General features: G+C 33.7%; 2 protein-coding genes across 2 annotated transcripts in view; one reads left to right on the top strand and one right to left on the bottom strand.

Annotated features, from left to right (window-relative positions):
- The window catches only part of LOC119835205 (SEC14-like protein 2), a 38,581-nt gene that overhangs the window by 17,354 nt on the left and 9,552 nt on the right, over positions 1 to 11,675 (top strand). The window contains exon 2 of the mRNA XM_038359904.1: positions 9,951 to 10,020. Within this exon, the coding sequence (XP_038215832.1) occupies positions 9,951 to 10,020 (70 nt within the window). The remainder of the gene's footprint in view (positions 1 to 9,950; positions 10,021 to 11,675) is intronic.
- LOC119835204 (armadillo repeat-containing protein gudu) lies at positions 4,342 to 9,259 on the bottom strand. The gene is made up of 6 exons (XM_038359903.1): positions 8,673 to 9,259; positions 8,186 to 8,492; positions 7,387 to 7,732; positions 6,817 to 7,200; positions 5,547 to 5,761; positions 4,342 to 4,473 (listed from the first exon to the last, which is right to left on the bottom strand). The coding sequence occupies exons 1-6, from the start codon at positions 9,194 to 9,196 to the stop codon at positions 4,342 to 4,344; spliced, it is 1,908 nt and encodes a 635-aa protein (XP_038215831.1). The 5' UTR covers positions 9,197 to 9,259.

Genomic DNA, 11,675 nt, shown 5'->3' with positions numbered 1-11,675 from the left:
GTAATTAGACCACTGAAGAACCGCCATACTGGTACAAATGACCTAGTAATTTGTGTCACCATCTCCCGGTCTAATAGGTCAGAATGTAGGAAACGAGACGTTATGGCGAAAGGAATTTGATATTTTTATGTAATTTATTTCATTATTAGTAACCATAACTTTTTTCATATATAGCAGTACTATATTTTATAAAAACCTTTTCCGATATAATAATAAGTTAAAATGGAAAATTAAAGAATTAGTTCTAAATACTGGAACCGAGTGCCTCAGTTAGTTAAAATGCATGTATACCTTCCAGATAATTCCCTTCATACAAGATTATTTTGCTTGGAAGAAATTGCTATTGAGCAATAAAGCCGCCCTTTGCACAATATTTCCTTTTTTTTTTTATTAATTTAATTGTTTGTTGAGTGTGCAATAAAGAATATTTCATTTCATTTCATTCATTTCATAATTCATTTCATTTCATTATTAGAGGATTTTACCAATATTACGATACGGTGCAACTTGCTAGAATAGTATACTGTATATTCATAGTATAACTGCTGCGTTTTGTAAGATTGTTGGTAATCTCGCGTTATAGCGACGTTTCTTAACAGAATTATGAAATTTTTGTGCCGTACTTAGTTCCTAATTACTTGAATTACCTCAGTGTTAATAGCCACATGATTGTACTTCAGAGAGAAAGACGTCGAGATTGTAAAGGATGCTTAGTTACGGTACGTTTCATCTGCCTAAATGTAATAATTTAATGAGCCTTTTTGGTGTATGAGTTACATAAATAAGTTATTATTCTAAAAGTATATGTAGTCATATTGAGCATTAGATTTTTTAATGAAGAAGGTGATGCTTTATCACTACATAGTATAAAACTAAGTGGTTTTCCCTGTCCCTATTTATGCTTAAATATTTAAAACTACGCAACGGATTTTGATGGGGTTTTGTTTAATAGATAGACTGATTCAAGATGAAGGTCTATATGTATGCTACCATAATCCACCACGCTGGCCAAGTGCGGGTTGGCAGATGTCATATGTCGTCGAACTTTTGATTCCTGGACAGGCCAGTTTCCTCACGATGTTTTCCTTCACCGTTTTAAGCAGTGGTGATGTTATCTACATGTGCAGATAAATTGAAAAATCAATTTATTTACTACACGCTCGCCCGGTCTCGAACCCCGACTTATCGATTTTGAAGTCCGAGGTTCTCACCACTGAGCCATCACTGTTTTTTAGTAATAAAATACCGTAATTAAAAATATATTATGTGGACTGCAGGGTAAATAGTATTACCGTGACTGACGGACGGAGTAACTCTGTTTATACTGTAGCGATTATAGTTATAAATTGTTTTAAAACGTTATAAGCCTTTAAAACAAAATAGATTCAAGTATTTCTCATTAATTTTAGCTCGACATTTTAAGCCATCGCTTGTCTTGATAGACAGACGTACAGACATCCTATAAAGGTTCCGTTATTTTTTTCTTTATTAAACGTACGGAGAACTAAAAGCATACATACTAACAATATTATGCGATTCTAAGAGACGATGTTTTTTTTTCTTAAATCGACTATAAAGATACTTCCCAATAAGAAACCGAGAATATAAAAAGTTCTTTAATTTTTCAAGATCATTTACATACAATTATAATATACAACTACTCCTAACTACCTCTCCTGCTACGTTTTTTTCACCATAAAATCCTTTCTTATGCCTTAACAAAAACGATAGAAAAATTATATCCGAATTGGTCGAACCGTTCTCGACTTACGCATTACATTTGGCGATTCATTCATATTTATTTAGAGCATTATATTATTTACAGTTTTGCTTTGTGTTTTTTCATATGAAAGTACCCTTACCGTTTTATTGACAATAAATAAAAATTCCACTGTCGTGTGTCGTTAATTTTGTAAAATTTATTTTATTAACCTTCATAAAAAATATACTAAAAACTTTAAAACATGTTTTTAAATTACATATAGGAATATTTTGAATATGTTAATTATAGTTATTACTTTCCTTCAATTTCATGCAAATTTAAGCATTCATATTAATCTGGATAAAATCATGTACCATTAGCAACACTCAACAACATTCGCAATTTATTCGCTCTATCCAAGAAAAATATTTAAAACATATTAAATGCACTAAAATAACAAGTTTAAAGTTACAATTTCGTCACATAAACAAAGATGCTTAACAAACAAATGATAGCAAGAGTAAATTCTGTTTACATTATATGATTATGGGCCGATTACAAAACTGTGGGCAAGGTCAAGGCCCGCGCAGCGCTTGCGCAAGTAAAGTGGGCATCGTATTCCGCTTGCAATAACATATGTAATTACTTTATGAAAATTTTTACACTAGCTGTACCCGCGACTCCGTTCGCGTTTGTCAATAGATACTTAGATTGACTTTCACCCCTCTCCCCTCAGACACCGTATCGATTTCCGGGATGAAAAGTAAATAAGATACTTCCCCGGAGTAGGTGCTATAACCATACCAAGTTTCATCAAAATCCGTTCAGTAGTATTTGCGTTATTCTCATTCGAGGTACAGACAGACAGACAAAAAATTTTTAAATAGCATTTTATACTTCAGTATCTACAATAATATTATATGGGGTATATAACTCCCAAAAAATGTCTTCAATGTATAGAATTTGAGCTCAACCATTTTTATTATAGTATAAATAGATAGAAGATTTGTTTCGATATTTTAAAAGGAGTAATTTAAAAAATAAACGATTGCTTTTATGCGTATTGTAAATTTGTATAATTCTCCGAACGAAACCGCGTGTATTTCTATAGCTTATGTATTATTCAGGGACATAAACTACATCACTGCCAAGTATTATCAAAATCCGTTCAATGGTTTTCGCGTGAAAGAGTAACAAATATATACCTCCACTAGCTTTTGCCCACGGCTTCGCACGCGTTAATTTCCGAGCAGCTTATTAAATATTATTATACAAATAAAGCTTCCTTTTGAATCACACTATTTATTAAAAAAAAAACCATCAAAATCAGTTGTGTAATTTAAAAGATCTAAGCATACATACATATAGACAGACGCGGGAAGCGACTTTACTTTATACTATGTAGTGATACATTCTCACAAACTTTTGTATTTATTTTGTGTTTCGCATGGGTTATTTGAATAGAGGAAATGTCAATATTTCTAACAATCACGAAAAACATTGAGCGTGATTTATATTATAAAGCGATGTATGTTTGTAATGGAACTGCTAAAGCGATTTCAACAATTCTTTCACTATTAGAAAGCTGCAACTTTAGAGTGACATAGGCTTTATATGTGCGGATAAAGTCGGGGCGAAGAGCTAGTAGAAATATATAGATAGTTGCTATCGATTTTGTCTCAAATAAATGAAAAAAAACTGGGTCACGCACGTTATATCTATACTAATATTATAAATTGTTTGTTTGAACGCGCTAATCTCAGGAACTACTGGTCCGATTTGAAAAATTATTTCTTTGTTAGATAGCCCATTTATTGAGGAAGGCTATATTTACCACGGGCGAAGCCGGAGCGGACCGCTAGTCTATTATAAACATTACGTTCCTTTTAAACTAAACGTAAAAAAAATTAATATCGTCCTTCCTTTATGTGATGTAAGTTTTTCATAATTAATTAAATAATACATAAAATACTCGTTTTTATTGGTTGTCCATTGCTTTCTGGTGTCAAGGACACCAGGTACATAAAAATTAAATAGTATACATATACACTATACATATTATATTTTTTTTATTTTTATTATTCTGTTCTCGTTGTAAAAACAAACACATAACGTGATGAATTGCTTGATGACGAACGATAAATAAGTTATATCTAATTAAAACAATCACTTCAAGGTTATTACTCATTAACCATATTACTTTATTGAATAATTTCAAACAACTTATGGCCCATATAAAAAAACTAGTTTTCCGCCCACAGCTTCGCCCGCGTAGGCAAGACTACCCCACAGAGTCCCCTTCCCCTTGAGGGAAGCAGTAGAGTATACCTATATACTTTTTTATTCTATTTAAGTGGGGAGAGAGTTAGTTGCACTCCAGCCCCCAGTCATCATGCTCGATCGGATGTATTTAACATAATTTGCATTCATTTTATTAACTTAAGACTCAAAAAATTACTAATAAACCCATAAAACAATACGATCAAACACACGCATAATTTCGTATCAAAAAGTCCACTTTACGGCTATTTTTCCTTTAGTTTAGCTTTTAGTATTGCCAACCGAAAAAAAACAAATTGAAGTCGAGAATTAAATTTTTATTACACCACCTGTATCGTGGTAAAACCAATTAATAATCGCTATTGTTTGAGCTTGATTTTTTCCGTAGCAAGAGCTAATTTGCGAATGTTGCAGAGACAACCTGCGGACGCTTCTTGTAAAATCGGATCCTTGGACCCTATTGTCTCTAAGAGAAACTGTACGACGCCAGCCTGGAAGGCAAAATAGATGTTAAAAAGTATATTTAGGTACCTTGTTAGTATATTATAATAATAATATGTCTAGTTCTCGTTTTAGTATATTGATTTATTTTTGATAATAAAAGCTTGATTTTTAATTGTATCACGTTTTATTTAATTATAAAAATACCAGGCTAAAATAACATATGTCACTGTATTGGTATTCATAATATCATATCAAATTAATTTCACTCAAACTCAAACATTTTTAAGCGCTATTCAGCGCTTTTGAATCATCACAACAGACGTATCTACATCATAACTAATTCCATTGAATGCTGTATTCGCATTTTTTATTAAACTCATAGATAAATTTATACGCTAGCAAGAACAATGCTTCAAACTTGCCGGCATTGATAGTCGAAATTATCTCTCGATTAGAAACAGAAGAAAGCTACTTTATTATATCTGAGAGCTATGTAGCAATTTCCATTTCTCTTCAACGCAAACAAAGTCACGAAAAACAGCCCATACATGCAGAAACTTCCCCACACTTTTTATCATAAACATGGAGAATCATTGATGACCTTGTCTAAATGCATTGTTAATAAACGCCTATAATTTATAGTACGTGCATTATGATAACAAATATGCACAAAAGTTTGTTTAAAACAAGGACGCAGGACGCTGTCTTCTATAAGCTAAGAAAATAATACTGCTTATTTAATTTGTCTCAATCTTTTACGGTTAGAGTTTATTTACTTTGGCTTGTGACCTCGCGACCGTCAATATTCTATGAAACTGGTAAAGGCATGTATGACTAATGACAGGCCATTACTTCGCTTTAAACTAACAAAAAACAAATTTAACAGTGAGAATTAGTGTATGTGTAGATAAGTTTCATGGAAATACTTAGTATATTGTCACATTTAACCTAATCAAGTGTCAATTTATTTATTAGACTATTCCGCGTGAACTTTATTGAAAAAAATTGTTGCATTTATTATCTGTTTTTTTTTATCAATTTTGTCGTTAAAAGATACATTGCAGTGACATATTTGTATCTTATTAGTAATACATATGCATTATTATTTATAAAGACTTACTGCATGCATGGTAACACAATTGATAGAGTAGAAGGAGAGGTGGTAAAGCGCCAAAGCGGTAGCTCGATGTACATTCGGGTCGCGTGACGTCATATAATTAACAAGGGGAGTGATGGCGCCGCGTTTACCAAACTCCTGACGGTTCTGCGCCCAGTCGCAGCAGTAAGCGATGGCAACACCCAAGTTGGCGCGGAGGTGGTCATCTGTTGTGCTTACTGAAACGGTCACAGAGGTTAATTGTAAAATTATCCATATGATGGCCATATGAAACCTTAGCTTGCAGAAGGATCACGATTTGTTAATTTCCTTTTTAACAAATGAAAGTAGTATACAAAGGATTGGAATCATTCTCTTTTATACGACTATTTCCAGCGAACGAAGTCTCTAGAACGAACAGGAGATTACATAAAAAATAATCTATTACAGAACAAGGCTCAATGTGTAGGATTGGCAAAAAATTGTCAATACGTTAAACCTGAGCAAGGATTGCGAGGTCAACAAAGATCTGTTTTTGTTGCTGAACAATTTACATAGCTAAAAGTTGTTGTGTAAATTCATTTTAAACGTATATAGTCAATGTAAAATACACACGAGGAACAAATACCATGAGGAAAATGAGTTGATTTCAGGGGTCAATGTGATGACTTATGCTGTCTTAATCACTCGAATCTACTATATTTTATTTCTAACTGGAGCCCGCGGTTTCACTCACGTGTTACCTGCCTAAGAGGTCGCTGTAATCTATCTCTGTACCAAATTTTATACTGATCCGGAGTAACAAATATCAATACATTTTTATAATTTTTATATCTTTACAAACTTAATATTGGAACTTTCGACTTCTGAAACATACTGCTCATTATTGATAGTGGCAATGTGAACAAACTTGCCAGCGATGTCATTGCCACATGTCAGACTCGCAATTTTTTGTCAAAATTAATTAATGTTTCAAATTGATTTTGCATACATTTAATCTTTTTTTATTACCACCCAAATTACAAACACCAAAAGTTTACAGTGTATTACTACACAATACCGCTTATAATTAAAAATTGGTCTCAGTAATTTTTATTCCTTATTGTATTATGAAATTTTTAACCCCGTTTTTCTGTATTTTGCACAATGATTAAAGTTAAGAGCTTCATTATAAGTCATAACGCTCGGCGTAATATTAGCTTCGCATAAAATCGTTGCGTACATCTATTATTGTACACTTTAAACACTTACAGTTCGTGACCATAACAATAAATACAAAACGTTTCACACTTACCTAACTTGGAAAGTTTCGCTACGACTCCGTGGTCAGATATGACCGCCAAGTTTTCGTGGTCTTTCGCAATCGTCGCGATTGCTGCGCAAACGGCTGACAGTACATTATGATCATCCGAATCTAATAGATCCACCGTCAGCTCCAGGGCCCCGACGAACGATCTCACCATTTCTCCGGAGTCAGCCGCGTTTTGGACGCATGGGCTCAGTGCTAGAGCAGCATTAGTTTGAACTTTTTTCGAGTCGTTCTTAAGTAAAGACCATATCAGCCGGACGCCATCTAGTTCGTCAATTTCATTCATGCAACTTATGTCCTTTGCACACTCCATTAGCACCAATGGAACGTTCTCTAACAGCGGTTTGTATGTATTATTCAGATGATGTACTGGAAAATTTAATACATAATAATTCATCAAAATTACCCACTAATAGATAAGGAGTTTCTAGTAACTGTGAAATCTTTGTGTTGTGTTTACTCGGTAATAAACTGCTTTAATGTGTTCTGCTTCGTAACCACAGAAAATAAAAAAAAATCATATCAAGACCAAATGATAATTTTAAAACTACTTACTCAACATAGGTGTTCCACCAGAGGATCTAATTTTTCCACGATTCGGTGGGTACTTAGCACACTCTGCGAGTGCCCCAGCGACATTCGTCAATACTCCATCATTTTCATCATCTAATAGCCTGACTAGTATTGGAACAGCTCCCAAAGTGTCCAGTCTCTTTACACTCGCGTCGCTGTTAGCGCATTTCCAGAGAGCGCCAGTGACGGCCGCCATAAGAGGCTTATTGGCTCTGTTTGTGCTATCCTGGGCGGCTTCAACCAACAGTTCTAAGCCACCGGCCTCCCGAATCATGTCCCTTGTTATTGAATCACTTGCACATTTATAAATCGCCAAACTACAGTAGGTCTTTAAGGGAAAAATAATAATTATATTGTATAAAGATCTCTTCATCATCAATTAAAATCAACTCGTGCATAAAACCCCGATAAATTCTGTGTTATTAATCGATATTCTGACTCAAATTCTTTGCTTTTTTTCTTTTTGTCGTTGTCATTGTAATGAATGATGAATTAAAACTTTTGTTTTGTATCGTTAAAGCGTTTTCGCAGAGGATTAAAAATAAGTAGAAGAAATCAACCATTTATTCGCACAACATGTATTCAAATGCATCGACTTCACTTTTTTATGCAATTTAACATTGAGATTATTACGTTGCATAGATATTTTTAATGTTCCATATATGTTAGTTAAAATTATGAGGTCTATATTGGCATAATTTTCATTAACAAAATCTTATATTCAGCAATCATTAAGTTATTTATCCTAAATATGTGGCCTACATACTATGCATTAACTAACCTTCAAATCCTTATCTTCATTCCCTAAATGTGTAATGAGATCATTGACCATCTTCTCGGTCTGTATGGCGAGTTGGAAGGAGGTCTCATTCGCACACATTTGCAGCAAACCAACCGCCGGTACTGCCACATCCAAATGAATGGTTTTCAGCATCCGCCCTATCAGCGGTATCATTCCGTACTTTCTCATAGCCTCCCTGTTTCTTTGCGAGGATGACATCGACCAAAGGGCCTTAGCACCGGCCCTCGCGATATCGAGAAACTGCAACTCGTCTTGATTGAGTTGGTCTCTTGGTGTAACTAGGTACCTGTAATGGTTATTATTCATGGTTGTATAACCATGCCATCATTTGTCGCGCTTCAAGAATTAGAACGTAAATATAGCACAAGTGATTGTTTGAATCGTCCTTAACATACGCCATTAGATTATCATATTAGTGAAGGGAAATATTTTACAATCAATTGAAATAAGATTTATAGATACTTACTTCTCTTTTATATCCAACAAGTCAATCAACTTCGGTAGCCCGCCGTGTTTTCTGCAAAACTTTCGGCTCTTTCGAATCCTTCCCAAATTAGCTATAGTTTCTGCAGCCAATATTTGTACATCTCTCGCCGGATCAGACAAAAGTCCCACGAGTAAGGGTATCGCGCCAAGATCAGTGACTTTCTTCCTGATTTCCATATTCGGTGTTATGTCTTTTAAAACAGCCAAGCCGCCCAAGATGCAACACAAGTCTCTTGTTTCCAGAAGATTCACTAATAACTCTAGTCCGCCGATTTCTTGAATGGCTCGCTGGTTCACTTCTATTGTTAAGTCATGGTCTTTGAGGCACGATAGTGCTACCATAGTAGCTGTTTGATTACCTGCTTTCATGTATTTTACGAGCTTTTGTATATGCCAGTATTCCGGTGGAATCTCGGAAGACTTGATCAGATCAGCCCAGTTGTCCTCAGAAGACGATGTGGACGATGGTGATGACGCTGAGGTGTCGGAACCTTCTGTGACCATGACAATACGCGGAAGACCAACAGTATCCTGTCCACCGTCAGCACTAAATGTAGATACATTATCACCCTCCATTGTGTTTTAAATAAATAAGCAATAAAAATGTCTAAACACTATATTCAAATCCGATTGTGATTGAAAATAAACTTATTTCGAAACGCAGTTTTTGCTTGATCAATACGGTTGCTGGGTAACTACAGAATTATATTTAAATTCCACTCCATGTAACAGATTAATAACACAACACTGTCAAAGATTTTAATTTCATTTTTTATCTGTTTACACCACAAATACCACTAGATTTATACCACTTAAATTATAATAACTACATTTTCGTACATATATTTAATTGGTTGCAATTTAAATATATTCAAATAAAATAAATAAATAATTCAAAATACATATTTTGACCATCGTTCTACAACTTTCAAGTTTATAACAATTTATTCATGCAAATACATTTTTTCTTATACACTTAGTGATCATTTGGAAGGAAATGTTATTTATTTTATGTATGCATTTGGAATAGGTAATGAAATAATATAAATAAATACACAAATAAGTACCTATTTCAAAAAAATTACGACGTCGTGCACTATAATGTTTTTTTCTTGTAATTACAATTAAAGACAGCGTGAGGCGCATAAAAACCTTTAATGATAGCCTTTACCACAGATAATAATATAGCTAGAACATTGTTCATATAATACTATAAAACGAATTGAAGTGATTAAGTTGTATTTTTTTTTAATTACAGTTTCGTCGTAGCGTTAAAGATGTATTGAAACCCGAGCACAATGACCACTTCCTCTTACGGTGGCTCAGAGGTAAGATGATTTAAATACCTCCTTACGATTATCACACTTATATTATAAATGTGAAAGTTTGTTTGTTTGGATGTTTGTCCGTCAATCACGCTGTAACTACTGAACGGATTTTCATGAAATTTGGTATACAGACAGTGTATTAGCTGACTTGGGTGATAGATTACTTTTTAACCTGATTAAAGGCTCCCCTGGAGTAAAACAGCATCCTTGATATCCGGACAACTTTTAAAAATTTAACAGACTACAGCAACAAAATAGATTTATTTTTCATCAAAATTTTATAATAACACATAATAAACAGCCCGACGCACTAAAAACATAACAATGGCTTGATAAAACAATACTCCATTTATATACAAGAATCTAAACATACTGTATTGGATAAATATAAGGTTGACTCAGTATTACTTAACATTCAAACAGTGTTATCAATTAACGACTTCCTAGCAATCTATATTCTTATAAGCTTGAAATAATTATCACTAAAACCTAGGAGCCGCCTTTGACCGCCTCCGTGGTACATTGGTTATCGCGTGAGCCTAGAACCGAGGGGTCTTTGGTTCGAATCCCGGTGGGGACGCACAAAAAAAATGTGCCTGCCTGCCTGTCATCTGTGTCGTGCCAGACCGAGCTGGCGCGACACAGAAGGCAGATCACCTGCTTGTCCATAAAGAGAATCGATCAGTGAAACAGATGAATATCATCTGCCCCATACCCTTCTAGGGAAACGGTACATCACTTTAAAACTTAGTAACACGTGGCTAAATTGCATATAAATAAAAAATGTGGTACATCAAAGAACCTGAACCTGAACCAGAAATTTGGTACCCTATTATATTAACGTCCGGGATGGACGTTAATATTCTGTAAAGTAAGTAAGCAGTGGTGGCTCAGTGGTGAGAACCGAGGTTCTCTTAAAAATCGATAAGTTGGGGTTCGGGAATAATTTTTTTAAATTTGAATAAATCATCACTGCTCAAACGGCGAAGGAAAACATCGAGAACACTCTAATTTAGGAGTAGTTCATTCAAAACTCAACAAAATTACGCTTATACACACGAACCAATTTTCGCGGTATTCTTTTTTTTTCTTAAATACATAAATTCGCTACTTCTATTAATATTGCAGTACCTATTCATAATTACTTTGTAACAAAACAATAAGCCAATAAAAATAAATTTAACAAGACGATTGTGACAAAGTGAATTACATATGATAAGTATAATATTAAATGTATCACATTTACTGTAATAGATTAATTATTTTTAAATAACAACATCTAACATTCATTACGAGTGATAAAAGAAATAAATTATAATCGAAGAATTTTTAATTAAAAATCAAATTCTACCAAAACGTAAAATGCTTTTAGAATATGATTATCGTTCTATTAATATATACTTATATCAATAGATAACGCACATTTTAAATAGAAAAAAAGAGATATAACGTAGCAGTGAATTGTTTGTGGCAAATTCATTTAAAATCCGTATAAAATAAAAATAAACATTTGCAAATTACTATGCTTTTAACCGACAAGAAAAATGAGGCTAATAGTATATTTAATTTTTCACTGGTTTGGTGTAGTTCTTACAATTTGAAGGTTTAGTATTTTGTTAATAATAATTATAATATATATATATGTATATGTATAT

This window comes from Zerene cesonia, chromosome 20 (assembly GCF_012273895.1).
Source record: "Zerene cesonia ecotype Mississippi chromosome 20, Zerene_cesonia_1.1, whole genome shotgun sequence".
Lineage (NCBI taxonomy): Eukaryota > Metazoa > Arthropoda > Insecta > Lepidoptera > Pieridae > Zerene > Zerene cesonia.
The sequence above is the reverse complement of the archived record's forward strand: the minus strand, read 5'-3'. Positions and strand labels throughout refer to the sequence as shown.